Source organism: Osmerus mordax, chromosome 7 (genome assembly GCF_038355195.1).
Source record: "Osmerus mordax isolate fOsmMor3 chromosome 7, fOsmMor3.pri, whole genome shotgun sequence".
NCBI lineage: Eukaryota > Metazoa > Chordata > Actinopteri > Osmeriformes > Osmeridae > Osmerus > Osmerus mordax.
The window spans coordinates 9,410,935-9,435,168 of record NC_090056.1 but is presented as its reverse complement, the minus strand read 5'-3'; the positions used below and the strand labels follow the sequence as shown (position 1 = coordinate 9,435,168).

At 39.0% G+C, this 24,234-nt stretch overlaps 5 protein-coding genes across 10 annotated transcripts in view; 2 read left to right on the top strand and 3 right to left on the bottom strand.

The window, feature by feature from the left end:
- The window catches only part of pan2 (poly(A) specific ribonuclease subunit PAN2), a 7,480-nt gene extending 4,693 nt beyond the window's left edge, over window positions 1-2,787 (bottom strand). For both annotated transcript variants that reach the window (XM_067239462.1, XM_067239461.1), the window contains exons 1-9: window positions 2,723-2,787; window positions 2,101-2,401; window positions 1,827-1,996; window positions 1,532-1,652; window positions 1,346-1,423; window positions 973-1,243; window positions 469-814; window positions 237-333; window positions 35-154 (exon numbers count right to left, since the gene is read on the bottom strand). In XM_067239462.1, the coding sequence (XP_067095563.1) occupies window positions 35-154; window positions 237-333; window positions 469-814; window positions 973-1,243; window positions 1,346-1,423; window positions 1,532-1,652; window positions 1,827-1,996; window positions 2,101-2,385 (1,488 nt within the window). In that variant the 5' untranslated portion in view covers window positions 2,386-2,401; window positions 2,723-2,787. The remainder of the gene's footprint in view (window positions 1-34; window positions 155-236; window positions 334-468; window positions 815-972; window positions 1,244-1,345; window positions 1,424-1,531; window positions 1,653-1,826; window positions 1,997-2,100; window positions 2,402-2,722) is intronic.
- cd63 (CD63 molecule) overlaps window positions 1-19,231 on the top strand; it is a 25,910-nt gene extending 6,679 nt beyond the window's left edge. The window contains exons 1-8 of one of the 2 annotated variants that reach the window (XM_067239202.1): window positions 13,518-13,661; window positions 14,303-14,388; window positions 16,709-16,897; window positions 17,057-17,131; window positions 17,212-17,310; window positions 17,819-17,962; window positions 18,043-18,126; window positions 18,451-19,231. In XM_067239202.1, the coding sequence (XP_067095303.1) occupies window positions 14,323-14,388; window positions 16,709-16,897; window positions 17,057-17,131; window positions 17,212-17,310; window positions 17,819-17,962; window positions 18,043-18,126; window positions 18,451-18,516 (723 nt within the window). In that variant the 5' untranslated portion in view covers window positions 13,518-13,661; window positions 14,303-14,322 and the 3' untranslated portion in view covers window positions 18,517-19,231. Of the gene's footprint in view, window positions 1-13,517; window positions 13,662-14,301; window positions 14,389-16,708; window positions 16,898-17,056; window positions 17,132-17,211; window positions 17,311-17,818; window positions 17,963-18,042; window positions 18,127-18,450 lie in introns of those variants that run through there. The other variant, XM_067239203.1, reaches the window with a different exon arrangement.
- ormdl2 (ORMDL sphingolipid biosynthesis regulator 2) lies at window positions 6,421-8,651 on the top strand. Of its 2 annotated transcripts, none has more exons than XM_067240025.1 (4): window positions 6,421-6,462; window positions 7,333-7,507; window positions 7,603-7,754; window positions 8,014-8,651. In XM_067240025.1, exons 2-4 carry the CDS (start codon window positions 7,334-7,336, stop codon window positions 8,147-8,149), a joined length of 462 nt encoding a protein of 153 aa, XP_067096126.1. In that variant the 5' UTR covers window positions 6,421-6,462; window position 7,333; the 3' UTR covers window positions 8,150-8,651. The 2 variants fall into 2 exon arrangements, with proteins under 2 accessions (XP_067096126.1, XP_067096125.1); XM_067240024.1 differs by lacking the exon at window positions 6,421-6,462 and adding an exon at window positions 6,593-6,727.
- Window positions 9,436-13,441, bottom strand: nemp1 (nuclear envelope integral membrane protein 1). 2 transcript variants are annotated; one of them, XM_067239197.1, is made up of 9 exons: window positions 13,109-13,441; window positions 12,700-12,821; window positions 12,318-12,537; window positions 12,131-12,203; window positions 11,941-12,034; window positions 11,737-11,851; window positions 11,337-11,562; window positions 11,078-11,254; window positions 9,436-10,891 (listed from the first exon to the last, which is right to left on the bottom strand). In XM_067239197.1, exons 1-9 carry the CDS (start codon window positions 13,215-13,217, stop codon window positions 10,705-10,707), a joined length of 1,323 nt encoding a protein of 440 aa, XP_067095298.1. In that variant the 5' UTR covers window positions 13,218-13,441; the 3' UTR covers window positions 9,436-10,704. The 2 variants fall into 2 exon arrangements, with proteins under 2 accessions (XP_067095298.1, XP_067095299.1); XM_067239198.1 differs by having other exon boundaries at window positions 9,436-10,827.
- On the bottom strand, window positions 19,189-24,234 carry letmd1 (LETM1 domain containing 1). 2 transcript variants are annotated; one of them, XM_067239200.1, is made up of 9 exons: window positions 23,799-24,234; window positions 22,371-22,525; window positions 22,069-22,184; window positions 21,888-21,970; window positions 21,446-21,632; window positions 21,199-21,300; window positions 20,905-21,057; window positions 20,335-20,431; window positions 19,189-20,194 (listed from the first exon to the last, which is right to left on the bottom strand). In XM_067239200.1, the coding sequence occupies exons 1-9, from the start codon at window positions 23,915-23,917 to the stop codon at window positions 20,121-20,123; spliced, it is 1,086 nt and encodes a 361-aa protein (XP_067095301.1). In that variant the 5' UTR covers window positions 23,918-24,234; the 3' UTR covers window positions 19,189-20,120. The 2 variants fall into 2 exon arrangements, with proteins under 2 accessions (XP_067095301.1, XP_067095302.1); XM_067239201.1 differs by having other exon boundaries at window positions 24,077-24,233.

Here is a 24,234-nt window from a genome sequence, read left to right as displayed (position 1 = left end):
AATATGGTGGCAATGTAAATAAGATGATACAAACCTTCCTGAACTTCTTTGGTACCATGTAGAGGTGTGGCTCTTCATCACGGCCTATAGGCGATTCAGGAACCTGATTGTAATTATCATAGTCCAGTTCCACCTCTTTAATCTTATAAGGAACCTGAAAGAGCATGACAGAAACTGATTATTAGATTATTATGTCAATTGATCCCTGCATCTTCACCTATTGTTTAATGACATACCTGGTTTCTGGGCCGGGTGCGAGGATTGGCAGCATAACCAATGAAACCAACAGTTTTAATTGTACGCAGAATTTCTGGATCCACGGCAGGTGATCGTCTAAAAACAAAAAATGTGAGAACATTTTTGTAAACTCTAGATGTAAATGTGGCACAGGTTTGTAAGACTACAGTATAAATATACAGACAATATTAATCTGTGTGCAGGTTACCAGTCTTGAAGACAATGTGCTACCTTGGGCTAGGGGTGGCCAGAGTGGTAGGCCAATCAGATAGCAATTGTTCTGAGCTGGTCAGGGGCATAGGAATGAGTGACAATGGCAGCAAGTCATGGCTCCAGTCAAGCTGAGGTAAGGAGTCCACCAGGCATGGCAGGGCAAATTCAGTGTCCCTGGAGTAGCCATTGAAGGAAACCTCTGGGGCATCAGACCACAGGTGGACACCGCCCCCAGAATCCCCGAAGGCTAAGGCCTGCTTGCTTGACGACACGTCAAAGCTCATGAGCAACTGGCCCACAGTGTTGACGTGAAAAACATCAGCCAGGTTGGCTAGCCCAGTAGGCTCACAGAACTGGCACTGACCTGGTGAGGAAGATCAAAGAAAACCAATCATCTCTGATCAGGTGGACTTATTTAGTTTCTACAAATATCTTCTGTTATACCCATGTTAAGTTTTAGACAATGAATGCTACTGTCAAAAGTACAGGAATCATGCAAAGCAAACTTTCCCAATCTGGTACCTGTCTGTGAGATGATGGCCAGGCGTGATGTGTATGTGGGGATGAAGCGAAGAAAGAGGGGATCCACATGAACCTGCAGTGGAGTCACAGCACGCATCATGCGGAGGTCATAGACCATTAGAAAACGATCACACGCCAGCCCATTCATCCCACGACTAGAGAACCCGCATGCAGCCAGGAGGTTGCCATGGACGTCAAAGTCTGACAGGCTACCAGAGAAGGCATCAAACTCTTGTTCCAGCTGGAAGGTGCGCACGTCACGAAGGGTAACCTGATTTTGCACAAGATAAAAGATAAGATACTTCATGACAGGCAATGAGTTGTGTAAGGCAGGAATGTCACAGTAAATGTCAGATTTGATAGAAGTCTTTACCTTCCCGGATGTATGGCCACAGAAAAAGAAACGATTAGACTGGCGCATGATAGCCAGCCCGGGTTCCTCTACGGTGAACTAGAGGAAAATATTAGAGTTGATGAAAGCACTTCAAGACTGGTAAATATTTGAATGAAAAAACAATATGCTTATGTCATGAACTACAAAGGATATCCAGTATCTCACCCTCTGAGTCTCTTGCACGGTATTTAGGTCAACTTCGAGAACATAGTTTTGCAGTCCACCCATGATCAATGTGTTGTTATCAGTCATGAGCAAATCGTGCATATCAGCTCCCTCCTCCATTCTAAAACACAAAAAAGTATATTATGAGATTAAAACAATTTTACTGATATGATACGGATACAAAATATGTATCTACACGTAGAGACTGGTGCAGTAATCCTCTGAAGGTATGACAACAGTTATTAGTATTTGCATCAGATCAGAACAGCAGCATTAAACCTTGTATGTTACTCACGGGTAGTCAAACATGACAAGGCCGCCTCGGGTTAGGCACTTGAGGTTCCCCTTGGAAAGGAACAGCACCCCTGTCTCCATGCTCTGAATGTGTCGTATGTCATCAGTTGAGTGCACTTGGATAGAAGAGTAGCGACCCATGGTGGAACCAAAAAAGGAGCTAGCATGTCCCTATGAAGAAGTAGGGAGAAGTAGAAATGTTGGTGTCACGAGCTGCTGGATTTCAAATTGTTTATTGCAAGGTCCCAAACGATATTCCATCCTTATCATCTTACCCTGTGGTTTCCCATCCAAAGCAGCTCCTCTTGCAGGTCGAAATGAGTAGCAGTGACGGGAATACCCACCTCTGCAGCCACACTGTGCAGCTCAGAGAACATGCCTTCTAGCATATGTACAGACTCAGTTCCTGTCACTGCAAGTCCATCTGAATCGAGCTCCACACCTTGCAGTAAACTGGGATTGAGTCGCGGATCCATGGATGGCTCCATACCCGGCTCCATGCTCCCATGCAGGGAAGACGTATATTCGCCCATCCCTGGATCAAGACCCTCAAAGTTCATAATGAGGAAAATCAGCCTAAGCAAAAAAAAATTGTTCAAGTTTTTAGCTCTGAACAGTCATTAGCTGACTTTGATTAGGATGGATTATGTTAATTGTACATAAAAGTATTTCAGTTTAGCTATGTAGCACTAGCTAAATTTGACATTATAAAACCGAAGCTAACTTGCTAGCTACTGTAGCTAGCTAACGCGTTAGCTAGTTAATTAGCTTGCTATGCTAGCTTGACCAGAGCAGCTCGCTACTCAGCAAGCTGGCCTTCAATTGTTCCATTATCACTGAATTTTAAATGGTAAAATACAAAATAGCTATAATAATTGTCACAGGTGCTATGCGTACCCATCATCCAGTAATCAATGAAAGTTAGTTGATTTCAGTGGACCCATGATTTTGTTTTATCATCCCCTCATTCATAACAATAACAAAGTTCTTCCGGAGTAAAAGGGTACGTTCAAAAGAGCGCATTGTCAAGATATGGTGCAGAAGCAGTAGATTTGGCATTGGGCTGTTCATTGCACGGCAATGTCTTTTCAGTCCGCACTTGTTTAGTAATTTCATTTTTATAAGATAGTTGTTTTGGACAATTTGTAATTTATGATTGTATTGTCTATCAGCCTATCCTAAGATGTCCATGCGTCAATAACAACTTGCACTAACAGGTGTAGGTAGCCTAATCAATTATGTAAAATAAAGAAGAGGAATTTTCCAGTCTACTACTAAATAGGAACACAGACATTCCCGTTACGACAAAGTACAATGGGTTTTCATAAGAATAGGGTAGGCCTATGTAATAACTTGGCTAGTTGGGGCATTTGCCTGTTTACTTCACTTACAGATAGTCTGTATCGTTGACAGATTTTCTGAAGAAGATACATAGACAAGACGCACATGGAAAGTTTACATATCCTAATCTGACTCTCATCATATGGAAGATTTCTCTCTGACTAAAACCTAATTTCACTTCCTCACTTACTTCCTTAAGGACACGTGCGACAAAGTCACCAACTTGAACTTTTTAAGCAGAAATTTGGATTGAGCTATCAACAAATTTATCGCATTTAGTTATGAAATATATAATCAATTGATATTTTGGTCGTTTTAGTTTTAAAACATGTTTGAAGACTGGCTATGTGTAATTTAGGAACGGGGATAATGACTGTAAAAATACGATAAGGGAAAAATACCTCACGTTAGGCTATGCATGAAACCTTTGTTAAATTCGCCTATGATCAAAGCAGGAAGGCTGAATAACACTAGACCTATAGCCTATTGGTTTATGGGAATTTTGATAAAAGAACAGAGACATGGAACAGGGATAATTTGATCCAAGTTGTGTTTATGCAGGAATCTTAGTCAGGGCAGTTAGCCTATACCTACACCTGTGGCTCAAATATGAAAGTTATTCAATATAGCCTATCGCGTTTAGCCTATAAATAGGCTATTTGTTATTGTACCGTTGGTTGAGCTTTTTCTTGCACTTACTGATTCTACCTACTGTAAACTACTGTCAGGATACTCTGTGCACCCTGTCGTTATTGTCGTTAATGCACGACTCGGGCAATACAGAGCCACAAGTCAAAAAGTGTTTTGCCATTTTTGTTTAGATGAACGTTTAAAATAAATGTTGGTCCATAGGCTCATCCAGAGGCTAAATTTGAGCTGTCAAAACACATTAAGCAATTTAGGCTAGGGTTCGATTGTTGATCAAATAAATTAATAAAGTGTTTACTGTGGACAACTCGGTGTCAAATAGCCTAAGTTATTACTAAAGCGAAACTACCCTTTTGTTATTAGCGGATTCATTCACTTGAAGGATGCCCCGGGCCCGGGAAAGTCCTAGCATATGAGTCATTCTTGGGACTCCCTTAGCATAGGCTAGCTGTGGCTGTGGGGTAGCTGCCAATAAAGGTAGAGCCAATAAAGGTAGAGGAAACGCGAAATCAGGCACAGATAACTTGCAATCATGTACATGCAGTTTAAAACAACAGTTGTTCTTTTGGGGTTTTTCATAGGTGCATTTAGCGTTCCAATATTGAGACCTAGTCAAGAGTCAGAAGTCGTTTGGAAAAACGTTAAAAAAAATGCCACCAGTCTAAATGAAATCGCAAAAATTCTTTCAAGCAAGTCTATGGTAAGTCAGTAGGCTAATAATGGTCAAAAATATGCTTCATGTCTTTTGTGAAATCTTGTGCGCTTGTTTGTTTGGAATAATCAGTGTCTGTTCATGCTCTGCAGGTTCATGTGGAAAGAAATGTGATAAGTGAGCTTGCGCTGGTGGATGCCAAAGACCAGTGTGATCCTGAAAGTCTAGGATCTAATTCACAAGTAAGCTTTTGCCTGCTTAAAATGCATTCTTGATCATAACTAATTAAACATTAGGAAATCAATCAGTCGGGAATATTTGACACTATCCTAAATGTCTAATAGGCTACTTTGTATTTCTTTCTCTACTTCAGCCTTGCCTCAAGAAGATACTTGCTGTCCTAAATAAATACTCCCGCATATTTAGAGCACTTTGTCAGTGCAAAGATGATGACTTTTCAGTGGCTGCAAAGAACGTTAGCAGCGCAGTGGATGATCTAATATACCAGTTAGAGGTAAGAAATACGCTTAAGTTGCGTTCAGCCTGTCTCTTATTGCAGCCTATTAATTTATCACAGAGATATAATGTAATTTCGAAATACAATGTCCCATTTGTAGATATGAAATAACTGACTCAACTATAATTTTGTAGGTGCCCCATCCTGTGAATCAACAAAGCCATCCTTCTGCCAGTGTCCCTGTTGGTGAATGCTCCAATGACAGGTGGAAACGGTCAGAGTTGTACGAATTCAGCATAAACAGGCTGTATTCCTTTTCTATCCTCGTTGCACGAGTCTTTTCCCTTGGTAATCCAGCACAGCACAAAGGCCCTGGAACTGGAAGATGTATATAGATGTAGCCTATCTAGAGATACGAACCATCAAAGACTGGTTCCGCTGTTTCAGTATTAGTTTGGCCTAACAATGAACGTCTACATTTGTGGTCAAATTATTTACAAAACAAATCATAGAAATAATTATCCTAGACTATAGGCTATGTTATTTATTACAATGTGTGAAATATATTTTCGACATAGGCTATGTTTAATCGTATTCCAGTAATGTCTTTACGTGTTTGTTATTTATCACTCCATATTTATTGATCTATTTATTTAAATTATATATCTGATTACCTGTGTATTTGTTTATTTTATATTTATATAAACAAAATGCATTTAAGTTTTGTGTATTTTCTGGCACTTGACAATTAAACAAGACGTTTGGCATTAAGAAAGACTTATAGGCTACTTTCCAATCGATTTATTTGAATGAATCATGTGAAGGCTAAAACTGATGGGGACTGCACTGTTTTGAAAACCGCAGGGTTGAGTGGTTCGGTTATATAAAAGACAATATTTAGTACTCAAAGGGGACCCCAATCACTACCCCATTGAGAGAAGTCTGACAGAATGCAGACACCCAAGATATTTTTGCAGCTGATAGCCTAATAGACGAGGAACTTAAGTCATCATTGAGAAACCATAGGCCATTCATTGTTAATTCATTGTTACCGGATTTTCCAAGTTTTAGCGGCACAGGAAGGGAAGCTGTGCTTTCCACAAAACATTCCTGTAATGGATTGAGAGAGCTTCCTGAATGTTTGTTATACAAATGGCAAAAAAATATGTAATTATTGGTAGCAAAAAGTTTGGACAAGGCAGAATTGATCGTTTTAGTAGATTACGGCATATACATCTTTGAGGAAATTAGATAAATAAGTTCCTCAATAACGAACTTATAACGAACAATATTCAAAACATATTTTTGTAAAGACAATCTTTACATACATGATTTGTCTCTTACAAGTAAAATAATTGTTACGAAAAAGTCAAATAGTAAAATGATATCTATCAAACCGAATCTTAAAGCGTGTCATAGTGCAAGGAAGGTGCTAAAATTATGATTTTAGCACCTTCCTTGTGTAAAACGTTTCACAGCCAATCCAAAAAGACAGGGGCGGGATTAAAAGTATGAGGGATTTCCGGGTCTTAATAGAAGGTGAGTCCTTTGCCATTGATACATTTTTTACCCACACTGTTTTCTTCAAATCACCACCTAGATATTTATAATTAATACAATGGGAAAATAACCGTAGACAGATTTAAAATGGCAATCTTAGTTTTTAAATAATAAACAGCTTTCGACTCAGGCAGCAACGGGACCTTAGCGTGTTGAGCTAGGCTACATTAGCTAACTATAGCTAGTTAGGTAGCTAATAGTCGATTTAAACTGCTTGGGCCTATGAAAGTGTAGTGTGAGTGATGTGAGTAGACGCTCTTGTTTTAAATAAACACCGGGAATACAAATCAAAGGAAGTAAACACAAGTACGATTCATAATTAAATTCCAGGTCATTGGCCGAAGTTCGTTTTGAATCACCTCTTTGTCTCGACTCAACTTACTATGCAGACCTCACTAGTTTATGACATCATAAACTAGTGGTTCTTTGTACTTCACATTCAAATGCGATATTTGACAGATTACCTCACTTTTGGTGAAGTGATTATGTAGGCAGATTACCTCACTAGTGGTGGTAGAAGGAAGCGTGTAAACCAATCCGTTGTACTTCCTGCCTGTTGTCATGTCACAATTAGCTGCAGGCTTATTTTTTCTCTAATTCTAGTTCCTGTTTCTAAAGAATCTGATTTAGTTGACTGTCCAAATCAACATAAGAAATGTTGATTTATGGCTGTTATTACAAACTTGCTGGAAGGTGGTTTCTCAATATTGCTTATGCCACAATTATCCTGTGTTGTCATGTCATAGTGTGTTTGTGGATGTGTCTGTATAGCTATCGGTGTCAGTGCTTTGGGGAAATTTTAAGTGCATATGCTGCATTTTATAGTGGATTATATATTTTTTCCTTCAGGATGAATGTGGGCGTGGCTCACAGCGAGGTGAACCCCAACACACGGGTTATGAACAGTAGAGGGATCTGGCTGGCCTATCTGCTGCTGATCACAGTGCTTCACATTGTCCTCCTCAGCATCCCTTTCTTAACCGTACCCCTTGTCTGGACCCTTACAAATGTTATCCATAATTTGGTAAACCGAAATAGTTTTTCCAAACTAAAGTTTTAATCTTTTAAACTCACTGCCACTGTTCTGTGTTCATGTCATGAGTGATCTGCCCTCCACAGGTAATGTACTTGTTCTTGCACACTGTGAAGGGAACTCCCTTTGAGACGCCAGACCAAGGCAAAGCTCGTCTCCTCACACACTGGGAACAAATGGACTATGGAATCCAGTTCACATCTTCTCGCAAATTCCTCACCATCTCACCTATTGTGCTGTAAGTGTGTGTGTGTCTCCCAAAAGGACCTACTGTACAGTGCCATACTAATCATCTTTAGGATTGCAGTGCAATAGATTTCCTTGCCTTATTGAATAACTAAATTGTATTGAATTCAAATTTACACTTAGTTCTTCTTATCCATGTTATACTGTTTGAGGGTTTTACTGGTTTTGGTCTTGTGTAGGTCATGATCTGCATTTTCTTGAAAGTTTGAGTCTGGGGCAGGTTCTCTGATCTTGATCCTTTCTTTCTCCAGGTATATTTTGGCCAGTTTCTACACCAAGTACGACCCCACACATTTCCTGATCAACACAGGGTCCCTCCTCAGTGTCCTCCTTCCTAAACTCCCCCAGTTCCATGGTGTACGTATATTTGGGATTAACAAGTACTGATATGACTGATTGTGTTTGGATGATTGGTTCTATGAACTACTCATTACCGGTCCAGTGGCAGGAGGAGAGTTTCGGTTTGACCTGTATGAAGGAAGTACAAGTGATATTTGGTTGCACAGTTTGCTGCCACTGTCGCCTAAAGCAAATGCAACAAAATGCACTGCTTATTGAGGTATGTTTGTGATTAGGATGTGCAAAAAGTGCCTCTGATTTATTTCATTGTTTCTTTGACATTCCTTCTATAAATGTGTTCAGTCTACTTTTGGTTATATTACATGTATTCAGTTTTGTTTTCTAACACAAGTAAAATGTGAATTTCATCTCTTAAACAGTCAGTGTCTTGAAATTATATTACCCCAGGAGATAGGCAGCCTAGCCTATCTTTTTTGTGTTGCCTTTAACATTTTCAGTTGTGTGGTGACCAAAATCTTAATAAGGATTCAAATTATTTGTGCATTTAAAAGATTATCATTGTGCTCAGTAAATGTGCCTTTGTATCTGATGTTTGTTTGTTTTAATGTTCACTGGTATTATTGAATATCTGGTCAAGACTTGTATGAATGGTAAACCTGATATTTGAGTTTCTTCAAAAAACACAAAATCTGCAGATCTAGACATGCAACATTCTGAGAAGTCTCTGAGGTAAAAATCTTTGTAACAGGAAGGGGGGGGGGGTCGTCTTGATTTCACAGAAGGGGGGAACCAACTGGGGAGGGGCTCAGAGTAATGAACAACAGCAAAACATTTCCTTTATCCCATTGCATGGAAGCATGAACATTCTCAGATTGCCGGTGTGGGTTGGGCTGTGGACTCTGGGGAACTCCAAGCACTTTACATGAGGTGGTGTGGGGGGGTATCCCAGTCTTTGTGACGTGCTGTTAGGCATGAGGGATTCCCCCACACCAACTGTGCTTTGGTCATGTTTGCATTGCAGCGATGAAGTGTCTTCCTACAGAGGCATGTTTGCATTCTTTCAGGGAAGTAGTGCAGAGGAAATGAAGTCCACTAGGTAAATTTGATTATGTTCTAAAAACATAACAATCTGTGTACCTGGGAAGCACATTCAAATGACCTAATTTCTCATATCAGCTGACAGATAAATGCTGCGTAATCGATCTGGGATCGCCTCCACTGTGTATGGAATGCAAACAGTATTTGCATCATTGATTCACTGGGAGAGAAATAAACAAAGAGAAGGTCCGTGATACTTGCCTGCAAAGCCTAGCAAAGCTAAAATATGAGATTGTTTTATTGGTAAATCAGTTGGACTCACCTAGTCAGCTAACCCCAACTATGAAATTGTAGGGACCACCTATTCAATGGATTACATGTATCAATAGGCTTAGGATGTTCAGGCACCATCATTGCAGTTAGTTATTTTGGGTTATATGCAAAGCAAACTACCCCATCTTGTCACAATTATCACAACAACAAAATTCATATGGTATTTCAGTGAATGGTATTTAAAAACATGAGGAGCAAAGGGAATGCTAGCAGAACATAATTATGTATTGCTTTCAGGTGTTCAAGCTACTTGGACATCTCAAAAGCAGTCAAGAGGCCATTCAGGTTTCCCTCCAATTATAAGTGGGTATTCTGAAAATGCATGCACATTGACCACTACAAAACTTCTGATTTGAAATGCCTGACACCTGCACTTTATCGTTACACTTCAAAATCTCTTGTGCAATTGAGCCCCCTGCTGTTTGTAGAGTACATTCATTGGTACTACTGACTAATATCAATTAGTGGTACAAATGTAGTATCATTATTAGTTTTCCCCAAGTGAGGTCTTAAACTATTGCCACACATTAAAACATTCTTTATTATCTCAACATTAATAATTTACATTTAAGGCAGGTATAAAATCTTACAACACAAACGTGACGTTGTCAAGTCAATTTCAAAATTGCAATGTGACTAAAATGAAAGTGAAAATAAAACAAAGTATGCCAAAAAATAAAAGCCATTACTGATAAAAAATAAAATGTACTTGAATGACGTGCAATCGTGAATATTTTGAATACCAGTAAATCCCTGTCTGTAACATAAATGGCAATTTTTGTTGTATGCATCTTGTTTTATATAAAGAAAAATGCAAGCCTAATAACTAATGAGACAATTTACATCAACCCTGACAGGGAACTGAAAAAAACGATACAAAACCTTGAATACAACAGATTTAAGGCACGTGACAGCTTCGTTTTAATGTAGCAAAATAAAAAACAATCTGAGTCATAGACATTCCTTTCTACTGATTAGGCAGTCAGCTTAATGTCAACATTAAGATGACTACTCTTTAAAAAATCCTAAAAGAGAATGCTTCTTATTTTCTGTACAATTAGTTTCAATGGTAACACTGAGTCCATCAGACATAAAACAGGACACTGGCAGGTACCATACTTCAAAGCAGAGTTCTAGAATACTGTTCACAGCACATTCTGAAACATTTGAATTTTTCATGGCAAACTTAGTGATCCAGTGACTACTAGACTTTGAATACAGCTGAAAGGGTTTAAGATCTGTACTTAGATTACTGCAGCAATGTCATATTTTCACAAGTCAATTTTGTTCCATACAAAGTCACACTCTGGTTTTGTAGCCTTCACAATCTCTTCCTCATCCTCATCCGTGGCAAAAAGCTCATCCTCAAAGTAGCTTCCTCCAAGACCATACTCCTGCGTGTGAACAGACACTTCATTTTGTTGCAGGTGTGGTGAGCCCTCCACAAAATCTGCAAATCTGTGCATCACAATAAAGATAAACATATTTAGCAGTTTGTGCTACAAATCCATACTGTCATTATTCATTTGGAATTTTCTATGAAAGGGCATGGTAAATGAACTTGGCTTAGCATGCTTAAAAAAAACATCAAAAGTTGACACTGATGCATGACAAACATCCAAGGGTATCGGAATCCACTCTAACCTCTTTGGGGACTGAAGCCTGGACACAGTCTTCCAGGTGTTGAACTCTGGGCTGGTACAATACTTCCTAAGCTCTTCCAGGGCTTGGTGGGTCTCCACCTCCCCCTGTTTTTGGTACTCCTCTTCAGTCAACAGACGACGTGGCTCTGGTTTCCAGCGAAAAGATGGCTTGACTTTACTGCAAAATACAACAACTACATTTATATACATAACACTTTTCAATGTGTCAAACTATAACTGACAGTTCTGTAATCACCTACCGCCAAGTAGCAAGGGCTAGGTAAACCGGGTACTCCAGATTCTTGGCACAAAAGGCTGCTAGGATGATGGCTAAGGCCACTTGCTGAACTTGTATCCCAGCATAGATCAGCAGCATGCCAAATAACTGCAGTGTCCAGGACAGGATGTTGATACTCCTCTGCTCCACAAGGGGACCATGGCGGTAGCACACAGCAAAACTAATAAATCCCACTACTGCTGAATAGCCTAGAGCACATAAATAAAAATAGACAAGACAGTATTTTTAGATGTGTATATGAAGCAACTGATTTTAAACGATGACAACAACAACAAATATTTTGGGGTATAAACAGAGAAAAATACATATGTATTCTTTTGAGGTGTGTGTGTTCAGTGGTAGCATGTATAAGCAAAACACACCAAAAGCCAGGTGCCAGTGTTCTTTGAGGATAAGATGAAGATTTCGGAATACAAGCTGGATGATGTAAACGGAGAAGGACCAGCCACAAACTATCATCACATAAAATGGGCTTTTCTGAAAAAGGGCAATAGATGGGTAAACATCATACATTTTGCTGTGCAGGCTAGATGCGTAAACTAATACAGTATAACCTGCTGTACTACCTTGGGCAGAAAACGTGCTGTTATGAAGATTAGGATGATGAGGGACGCAATCATGCCTGTGCTCATGCCAGCAGAGTAATAGAACACTTGGCTCCTGTTCAACAGAGAGGAAAGAAGAACAGAGAATGTACCCAGTCTTCAAAGGATAATCCGGTCTACCGCATTTGAATTTCAACATTGTATCTATTACCTGCTAAGAGAGTCTGCAAAGATGAACAGCAGCACCCCAGCCAAAAACACCAGAAACAAATAGATATCAAATTCTAGAGAAAAGACAAAGACCACAACACTTATCCACATGAAAACTATAAGCAACGCTGCATTATTGTGGATCAATTGTTGCCCAAGGACACAGTCTGACCCTTCTCATTACTTACTGCGGATTTGCTTTACTGTGTATAAAGCTTTATGGTCAACAGGGGCAATCTTAAAACAAGTTTTTTTGCTAAATAGATTAATGCTGATGGTGGTTTCATTGGACTGCTCCTGCAATACGTGCTGAATTATGCCCCAAAAACTGAATCTGTCCAGTTCCTGCAGCTTCTCCTCGTCCTCTGCAATGGTCACCTTCAGCTCTTTTGAGCTCCATACTCTGATCTGTCATAACCATAAATAATAAAACATTTACAATTTGGACTGTGATGCACATCCTGATTAGTAGTTAATCTGTAAATGATAATCAGTGGTATCAAAGTATGCATATATAATCCGTGTTTATCAACAACAAATATTTATAACCTAACCAGCTATACCTTTTACCTGAATTGTAATCCAAGACTCTTTCCACCCGGGAACTCGTGGATTTTTGTAACAGAACTGATTTGACCCACTGTTGTCATATTGATGGCCATCTTCTATGTTTATAATTTGTAGCTTTGAATCTGACAAACAACAACAGTGAACACTTTGGGTCACTAATGTTCTTAAGTCATAAAATGTTCTCAGCTACCCCCAGAAAGCAGACAAACAGGAAACTTGCCAGTCAGCTGATGACACAAAAACAAAAACTTAAACTTAAAGCAACGTCGAAGCCACCGCTAGCCTACTGACTGTTACAGTAGGTTAGCTAGCTAGCTCAGATGGTCGCTCAGTTCTGGCTTTAGCTCTAGCTATATTGTACACAATTTTAGATATATGAGCCTATATTTTTTTTTTTCATTGACCCTACCTGAGGCTTGCTTTGAACATTGAAAGAAACATACAAACATGATTAAAAAAAACATTATGTCTATGCTCAGAAAAATAAATCCTCCTCGCCATTTCATGTGTCCCGCCATGATAACAGTTGGAGACGACCCCCCTTTCCTATTTTCTCAACCGGTTTTGTGACCAATCACACAAGAGGTCATGACGCGGCTTCTTTCAAGATTGCAACCATCATTGAGGGGTGCAATACCGCCACCTACTGTTCAGGAGTGTAATGTCCGCGACTAACACTATGCAAAGTAAAAATAAAAAAGAATCATAAAACAAACAAAACAACACCTAGGTTACCCTCCATCTCACCCCAGCTTCCCGAACAAATTAGACAAAATGTCCCAGCACCTGTACTTAAAATATCACTCAAAGACACCCTTCATCTCTACCTCAGAATCCGGGGGAGGGTGATCTTGAGAGGGAGGAACTAGACGATTGCATGTATTTCCCTCAAATTTCCCGATTTCAGTCGACTACCAGTCAACACATCGGCACACTGTTTTTATACAAGCTCTTCGATAAAGGTAAGCGATGGCGTACCTCAATTAAGTCTGTTTGTTATTCCTTTTATAGGCTAATGAATTTCATTGTCAAACTTAGCTAGACTATCTTTACTTTGTTGTGTTTTCAATATCGTAGTTAGGAAAATAGAACAAATGTAAATATTTCAAATGTAACAACAAATCGTATTAAATTGCAACACATTCTGTTCTGGTCTTCAACTTCCTCTGGCTGTTTAGCGCCGTCAGATGTCGCATTTAACTCAACTGTAGCCTATCCGACAAACATGAATTGAAGGGGCCACAATAATCCAATTTTATCATTGTTTCTTTACGACATTTCAGTACGCTGCAGTAGTAGTAGGCTTTTCCTTGTAACATCCTGTGTAAGAGTAAGAAATTGAGCCTTGTCCTCGGGATAGGGATTCACAACACAGACAGGAAAATAAATGGCTCTAAAGATTGTAAAATCAAACTATTTAAAAGTAGGCCTACGTCATGTTATAGAAATAATAATTAGGGGAAACCTTCTGTATTGTAAAATCCAACTATTTAAAAGTACGTCATGTTATATAAATAAGAATTAGGGGACACCTTCTGTATCTTGTAGATGTACAGTGAACATTGACATGAACATTATGGCCTTGATGTCTGTGTTGATCTAGGGACCTGATTATCACTAACCATGGCTGTAGAAGGGGCAATGAAGTGTGTCAAATTTTTACTTTTTCTATTCAATTTCATCTTTTGGGTGAGTATCACACTTTTATATCTTGAATGAATTCATAAAACTAGTTTTTTACATTTGTATTGTGCAATAATCCGGCATGTCACACTCTTGTTTCCACATACGTGGTCCTTCAGTCACACACTCACACACATACAGTTCCCTCAGTCACACACACACACAAACAGTTCCCTCCCCCACACATCCTTTAACTTCTTCATCATACAGGGTTTTATTGTTCACTCCTTGAAAACCTAATGTTAACATTTATGACTTTTAAATTCATTGTAACTATGTTAACACCCGAGGAGTGCTTAAAGTGAAAGTAAGTATACTGTATATGGTATGAGTGAGATTAGGGGTAGAAAAGAGACTAATAGTGGAATCTTAATCTTGTGACCAGGGTGTTATAACAGTATCATGTGACTTGCCCAGATAAAAAAAAAAAATCTGATCTCCACTTGCTGATACTATGACTTTACACAGATTTAGATTTGTTACCACTAAGCATTGCTCTCCACCATTTAACACAGCAGGTGAAGATACTTGTTTTTAAGTTTTATAATGTGAAAGTAAAACATTCTTAACAGTATTGACATATTTTTCTGTATGCCAGTTTGTATTTCATATGCTACTATGCCACATTGTGGTATCCTTGTAACTGTGTGTTTTCCTGATGCTCCACCTTCCCTTACATGAAATCCCTGTCAAATATTTACATTGGTGTTGCCTACAGTAAAAGGCAATGACTGCTGTGTTTTACATTGGTAAACCTAGGACAACAATTATCTCTAACAATGTGATCTACCTGACAAATACACTTCATGCTTAACCATTGCAGGAACCAGTAGCTCACTGCAGGAAGCGGTTTTGTTTTTAGTGTATGTTTCTTCAGTGGGTGCTCTTGACGTGAGTTATATCTAATCAAAAGGTTAAAAAGTGGCAGGACCAGTTTGATTTGAAATCTGATGTTCCTGGAGTATCATACGATCATTGTTTGTACAGATAAGCCTAGACACAGTCGTCCTGCTGCTCTATTTGTTGGGGGCCAAGCAGAAAAGCTTTGGAGCTAGGAAGTGTATGACAGCCCCTAGAACTGTATGGTAAAAAAGTTTAGAAATTTGGCACACCAATTGGGGACAGTCCCGGATTCTTTTCCCCAAGTTTCATGTCTGTGCCTTGAGCACTCTAGAGCTGGGGTTGCCAAAACAAAGAACCAGAATGTATTGGACCAAATTGCAACACAGATTTCGGCCGCTCTTTTCAGTGCCACTTGAATGCCTGAGTTGTTGATTGAAATATTTGCACTCTAGTGCTCTGAAATTGACATTACCAGCAACAGAAGCATCACCGCACATGCCATTGCTAGTTAACATGACACTTGCTCTGATGGCAGCAGGTAGCCTACCATTATCTAGTAGCAACCTTAAACATAGTTCAAATAAACGTTCTAAAGTGTGGCTGTTTTGCACTCTAAACTTAAGGATTCCACTTCTGGGACGTGCAACAAATGCTTGAAAACAATTGTTTGTGAAGGGGGAACAAGGATTGGATTCTCATTATGTCATTTCCTCCATGTTGGATTTTCTACCATATTGAATTTAATTCACAGACCACAAGATTTGATCCTCACCAAAATTGGCACAGACAATCATCAGATCAAGCTTCACAAACGTTATCAGCATTTTTTACTTTGAAAAAAATTAACCCATTATAACAGCTGAATAACAGCAAACAACCCGAACAGGATATGAGGTTATATCTCACACCAAATATTTGGTCAACTGACATAAAACTTCCAGTGCTCACAGCCATACTTTAAACATGATCACATCAAGTTTCCAAGGTGACTGCTCTGCTGTACTGTTTGTCCCCCTCAAGCAGTCTGAAGATATATTTGGGAAATATATTAAAGGGTAGATATATTAGTGAGATTAAATTAATTAAACGAATCCCCATGTAGATGATATGACAATGTACTGTAAAATGTTACATAGCCAATCGACATTGCACTTGTGCTTAATATACAAAACACATTTAATCCATTCTTATTTTGTTTTTAAGTAAGTTTGTTAAAACCTTAATTTACCATGTTTGTTAAGTTGTGTCCTACTTTTTAGATGGGTTCTATGTTTGAGTTATGAGAAGTGAACACCAAAGCCAAATATGTTCAAAGTATTTACTGTTCCAAAGTTGTGACCAGTTCATCATGCATACACAATTGCTTTCACAAGGTTTTGTCTGATGTAAATCAACTTTTAAACATATGCAATGGATTTTAACAATGTGAAACATTTGTATGACTTCTATAAACCTTTCTTTATGTCTGTAATTGTCTCTGTAGTTGTGCGGCTTAGCCCTGATAACACTGGGAATTCTAGTTCAAGTGGCTATGCATAATAGCCCAGTGATACAGAACGCATCGGCCTCATCTGTCCCACTTGTTGTCATTGGAATTGGAGTTGTTATCTTCTTCATTGCCTTCTTTGGCTGCTGTGGAGCCTGGAAGGAGAGCAACTGCATGCTCACCATGGTAATTCATACAATGTTTTCTGTTCATAGATGAGATTTACCATGTACAACAATCATAACTATTCACAGTAACTATTCATCGTAACGTAACAGGCTGCAAAACAATTTGGCTTTACAAAAAACAACACATTTGACATCCTTTTCATTCTTCTCCCCTAAGTTCTCAGTCCTAGTCGGCCTGATTATTTTAACTGAGATTGGTGCAGCTATTTCTGGATATGTCTTTAGAGCCAAAGTAAGTATTCTTTTTGATTAATTAATGGTTCTATTACATTTAATTCATTTCACCTGGTCACCATATGCTTTCCTCTCTAGCTGGCAGTTATTGTCAAGGACGGTTTGACTGAATCAATCATAAAGTACAACAACGGCACAAAAGAATTCCGTGAGACTGTTGACAAACTGCAGGAGAGTGTGAGTAGAAATACTGGTTATGATATATGACACCATTCCAAACTTATGGTCTTGTGATTTCAGGATATTTGAGATGTCAGAGGTTCTTAATCACAGACAACAAAGGGATCTTTCACTTAAAACAATCGGCAGTATCGTCATACCATACAATATGCTTTGTATATATTCCGTCTATTAAAACTTTTGTGGTACTAAAATAAACAATACATTTTTGATTGACTTACAGAAAGTTACTACATGTTACACAGTTACTTACAAGTTGTCCTAATGTAGAATGCACTGTTAGTCTTTCTCGCTTCTTTGTCTGTTTTGGTAACTCCTTCACATATCATTATATCCTGTTAGTGGGTTGTGCTTGTTATATTTACTGTGTCTTGTCTCCCAATGTTGACATTGTCTAGCAATATCCTGCTTTGTGTCTATACACACCTACCAGTTTTATTCTTCCTACTTTTCAGCATGTCTACAGCTCACTCATGTCATGCATTCATTCTGTTGTTTTATCCAGTTGCATTGCTGTGGCGTGAACTCCTCTGCTGATTGGATCAGATACAGGCCTGATGAAAACTCTGTGCCGGACTCCTGCTGTATCAACGTCACAGTAAGCTGTGGGATAGGGACCATGCATAATCCAGCCACGGTCAACCAGAAGGTGAGGTTTTATTGGTTTTCCTCAGAGAAAAAGTACTGCAAAGCAGTGGAGGAATAACTTTGTGATGGTGTTGTCTATAGGGATGTCAGACTGCAGTGGAAGCAGTGCTGAAAAAGAACATCCTCTGGGTCGTAGTTGCAGCACTGGTGATTGCTTTTTTGCAGGTAAGTCAAATGTGCACATTTAAACTCGTCATTAGATGATGTGTCTATACTGTAGGTGGTTGTAATGCAAACCATGAGACACACAAGCATGTACACCACCACCAGGAGACACCCAAACATGTACACCACCAATAGGAGACACCCACACATGTACACCACCACCATGAGACACCCAAACATGTACACCACCACCATGAGACACCCAAACATGTACACCACCACCAGGACACCCAAACATGTACACCACCACTAGGAGACACCCAAACATGTACACCACCACCAGGAGACTTGTCAGCTGCTAACCGTTGTGGTTGTGTGTTCCAGGTAACAGGCATCATATTCGCCTGCATGTTGATGAGGGGCATTCGAAGTGGTTATGAAGTCATGTGATACTCAACAGACTCAACTTCACGGGATGGTGTTCCTTTTGTCAAATGGAATACACTTAGTTTTTCTCAAATGCTTGAGCACATTTTTCCAAACAATTAACTTTCTTCTTTTTTTTTCAATCACACTCAGAACAAAAAAAATACATGACACAAAATCAACTACCTTAATCAAAACATAAATCTAATGACAAGGTTTTTTCCATCAGTCATAACACATTCTTATCTGCCCTCTGTATATACTAATACAAATAAAAAGCCGTTTACTGGATGTTTTCCCTCACAGTCTACCTTGCATGCATGAGTACTGATTGCTGGTTTAATTATGCAAAAAAAATGCTCACAGAAGAGGGTCGCAGTTATGGGTTTTGCATCATTTGAGACTAACCATTTTTGTTTGACATGCTTAGATTGTGTAGTGTGAGTGAAAGCAATGTGAAAATGAACACTTGTGCTTGAGATCAGATGGACCCCCGAAAAATACTTAGCAATTGAGAAAAACTGTATATTCATGAAGCTGGTTTTGTAATCTACATTTATTGCTTTCTTCCTCTTACTATAAACATAAATGTGGTCCTGTTACACCACGAACATCCCAATAAATGTTATGTTTTTTCAACTGTATTTAAAATCAATCTATGCACTCATTTGTGAGTTAAATCTTTGGAACTTAGGATTTACTTAGATACTTTATTTTTATTAAAAGGTTTTCAATTACATTCCAAGTTTGTCTTTTTACATCAAGATTTTTTTTCTCATTAAAAAGAAGCTCCTGCCAAATATGATTTAAATGAAACCAGAAGGCCACTGATTCAGTTTACTCAACCACACCAGCACATATCCATCTTAGGTTTTTTGTGTAAACAATAACCTGGGGCAAAAAACATGAAATATCTGATAGCAAATATCCAACAAAAGTATACTGACAATCGATTATTTTTCAAACACTGCAGTTTTTTGGGGAAGGCAGCGATAAAGACACTCCCTATTTCAGATATGCAGTAGTTACAAAAGGTTGGTAAAACAAAATATTTTTTCTAACCAAGAGCAGAGCAACCTTAAAGTTTACAATGTGACTGTACAAGTGCTAACAAAGCCACGTATAATTAACAATTAGGATTGTGATCTGGAGAATTGGAAGGCCACATCAGTATGAGAATGTCAAAAGCTGAAGGAAATTCATAGGAATGCAAAAAATAATAATTTCAAAACTATAAAAAACAGCAAGACTAGCTGTGTTCAGAGTGATACATGTGACCTAAATGCACTTTGGAATTTGTCCTGACAAATCTTTCTGACTCATGTGACACACTGAACTAACAGGACACATGTATTGTTGGCATTGACAACACTACCTGTTGGTATCATCTTTGAATCCCAATTGTATCCCAGACTGAAATGATGCCTGGTCTGGAATATTGCAACTGTTGCCCATAACATTTCTCACAATCACCATTTGTTCTATATAAAGCCTTCAAGTTTAGCCTTCTGAATATGAGAGGTGCCTGTTGCTTAACTGGAGTGATGCCTCCTTTGTATACAGCCGAGGTTGACACCCCTTGTTGCCCAATCAAGCATGTGTGAAATCGCTCATCAGTTTCCTTCCAATCAGTGGTGGTTGTGCTTTGGGTAGTTAGCGGAGAGCAAAACCATGCTGTGCAAAAGCAGCGAGATCTCAGATTCTGCAAAATCAGAGATAAGAAAGAAGCATTAGGATAGAATTACATAACAGCCTGATCCTCCATTATTTAACTGACAGTACATATCCAGCAAAGTATTCTGTATGAACAAAGTAAAAATAACAGCTATAAAAATTAAGTACCTTTTAGACGAGTGGATAGCTGAAGCCAGTTTGACAACCATTCACGGCGCTGGTTTAGGCTCAGTATGTCTGAATTGAGTCCTCTTGTGTAGCAAGCCTAGGAGGGAAGGAAGTGGTTAATGTAATGTCTTAACCCTTGTGTTATCTTTGGGTCATTCTGACCCATCAGTCATTGTGACCCACCATCGTATTGCGACAACTTTAACGCATACAAAAACAAAGTGAAGCATTTTCTTTTAACCGTTGGGCTGTCTCAGACCCCCCACATTGCGAAGGTTAAAAGAAAAATATTTTTATTTGTTTTTGTAATAGGTAAAATTCGGTAAATGCAACGATGGTTCGTTATGAACCTTTGGGTCATGTGACCCGAAGGCAGCACAAGGGTTAAATTAGCACTTGGACAGTCACATTGTAAACTTTATACATTTGCGTGTGTAATCATACAAATGTATGATTACACACGCAAATGTATAGACAGAGTTTAGGTGTATGGGGCGTGTGGACCTGTGTGTGGTTATGAGAAACAGATGTCATTAGATAATGTGTGGTTAAAAAATTAGTAATGCTCACCTGTCTCAGTTCAGAGTCACTCAGCTGGTGGAGGCCTAGTTTACTGAGAGCACGGTCAAGCTGCAGCAGCTCCAAGGTGTGGCTTCTCAGACGATGACCAATCAGAAAAGAGGGGAGGCGATGAGTCAGGAAAAGCACGGGGCTGAGATGTCTCTGATTGGACATGAGGGCATTTTCAAAGATGGCACAGTGAGGTTTTTAGTTTGTATACCCAAGACTAGTGTAAGATTAAATGTACTTGGGTTTTAGGAACTTTGTGTTTAAATAGAACAAGGAACAAGTCTGCTTACTGACCATATGATCTGCACTCAGTCTATTAATATCCAGTGGGGGTCCAGAAAACAAGCCTCGTAATGCAAGGATTTCAGACCCATTGGGGTGTATTCCCCTTTGCACCTAAATAAATATTTAAAAAATTAAATCTAGATGACATGTTGTAAACTACAGTTGGAATATCATAAGAAACTAGAACACAAGGATCACTTTAGAGATTTTGCCATACATTTGGAACATTTGGATATACCGGCACTCACTCACCCACCTTGGAACAGAGGTCTTGAAGGTTTCTTTGGAGGTGTCCATCTTTGATATTGGAACCTGCCATTTTAAGTCTCTGTAGCACAGCCCCATAGTGCTGGGCCCTGTGTGAGTGGTACACTACCTGGAAGTCTGCCTGCTGGTGGGGTGTCCAGAACTGGGGGATCAGGAGCTGACGAGGGAAAATGTACCTGGTAGTGAACAAGATGGGAGGAAAGCAGAAAAGGGAAAGACAAATGGAGCAATGGGAGAAATGTGCAAGGCAGGAAGGGTATATAGGAGGTGCAAGGGTATTCAAATTGTTTTCATTAGGGCCATAAGCATTTTTTTTATGTTGATGTTTCTACTTACAACTCCCACTGACTTGAAACAGATCTGTAAGCTGAATATAGATCAAAACGGAATACTGATAAGATGACAAAGGAGGCTTTATATACACAACTCACATAAGTACAAAAACCAGGTAGTTGGCAAAGGGAGGAATAGAGATCATCACCAGCGGAATCCCTTTGATTAAGTCTCTGCGAAACTGACGAAACGCAAATATAGAAGTTAGCATACACCTAGGGAGAACTTGAGTCTTACAAAACGTATTCTCTTTCAGTGTAACTTCATTCTTCAACCAACCTTCCTAAGTTTCTCCATATCCCGATAGGGCAGGTCCTGGACTTGGATATTTTGAGTAATCATCCTAATTTTGATCATTTTCACCTCATTAGCATCTTGGAAAAGAAGCTGGAAACCTAAACAGTAGCAAAACAAGCGTATACTTAAAAACTGTAAAAGCACATTTGCAGATGTCAGTTCTTGTCACCCTGTTGATACCATGTAAACATACCAGTGAGAGAATATAAGTCAGAAACTAGCCGAGGTCTATATGAAGTTCGAGCAACTTTGTACAAGGGGGGCTAAACAGTGATTAATCTTACCTTTCTTAAAGGTGTGATAGAGCACGTAGAATCGGGGGAAACGCCTTTTAAGGAAGCCTTCATACTTTTCATTAACCGACTGAAGCCTGGTCGTAACTTCTCGTCCAATTCCTTGCCTAGCTTTGGATAATGAGTATTCTCTGTAGAGAGACAGCCTGTAAAACAGAATTGAGAACATAGGGCTAAAAATTTCAATAGTCCTACTCATAGGTTTGGCTGATGAAAATGTACCATTAACATTTACATGCAGCCGTAGTTCAACTAGAAGCAAATCGTGACCAAAATTAAAATTAAAATGCATTTCCCGAAATGCTTTTTCGTTCATTTTGCATTTCTGGAAATGCATTTTCATTTTTGAGTCCAATAATGCAGCCACATTCTTAAAATGAAAAAGCATTTCTGGAAATGCATTTTAATTTTCAAATTGAATTTTGGTATCTATTTGCTTGGGCATGTTTTGAAAATTAAATCTCAAATGTCTATTTCTTTTTCATTTTAAATAAGTGAAAGATTGAGCACTCTTGAAGAAGAAAATGTTAATGCAAATACGATTGATTACTAAATTTCATTTATGAGTCAAATAATGCAGCCACATTCTTAAAATGAAAAAGCATTTCTGGAAATACATTTTCATTTTGGTCACGATTTGCTTCCATAAACTAGTAACTAGTTGTGTGATTACAACGCGAGCTGACCGCAAGGTCGCAAACTGCGGGGATAAACCCAGTGCCCAATGAAACGCTTATTCCGAATGCATGTCAAATAATTCTCCTAAAAACAGAATAATATCGGCATATCCCACATGTCTAAATCGGAAAATTCTACCTTCGACAAATGCTACATACAAGGCCTAATTCAGAATATCCAACTGTTTACATGACCCGTACTGTAGTAGGAATATTCGGAATAATTTGGGAATATTAGTGTGCACGTAGGTTAAACGTAATACGATAACGTGACTACTAAAGTTCACTAAAGTTGGGTTTAAAGTTGTTCATAGTGATAATACATAAAGGAGGCTTAGAGCTAGAAACACAGCACCCGCTAGAATGATTTTTGGCTATACAGTGCTAGTCGCAAGCTAACTCGTACTGCACTGTCACCGGCTAGACCAAGAACGAACTTTTATGTGACCACCACACCATAAATGGCACTAATGGGCATATACTATAGCTAGGTATATACTTAAGTTACAAGAGGTAGGCTACTGCCACGGTCATGTATATAACGTCAATATATAGCTACATGACATATTCCAAGTTTTCCAACGAGAAGCTAGCGAGATATCTGATGCTGGCCTGCTACAGCTACATGTATTGCTAACTTGACAACAACAGACCTGAGCAGTAGCTACCTAAAAGATACTTTCCCACAATGACAACCTAACGTTAAACAAGATTGACGAGGAATAAAATACGTAATAGCTACCGTGGTTTAGAAGTGGCTCTGAGGGAAGAATATGTCCTGGAATTGACCACATTTGTTCCGAAACCATGCAGTATTAGTGCCCTAGACAGACCACCGTATCCTGTACAGAGCAGCACCATGTTTTGAAAGCAGCTGTAGTATTCTGCAAACCTCAGCCTGACTCTTCTTTGCTTCTCAGTGATGAAGGGCTATTTTCTAGCTTTGCACAACTTCAGCCCTGCCCCTATGAACCTGTTTAGAACTGTCTTCGCACGTTTAGGTGATCACCTAATCAGTACCTCATTCAGTAGAACATTACGGTGTTGGAATTCAACAGACTCTCGAATGGAATTGCTGCCATAGTAAATGTGGAAATGGTATTTTAAGAAAAATGTGCAAGGGTCTCAGTGTTTTCCAGAGCTCTTATGTGCCTTTTGTATGTTCCTTTTAGCGTAGA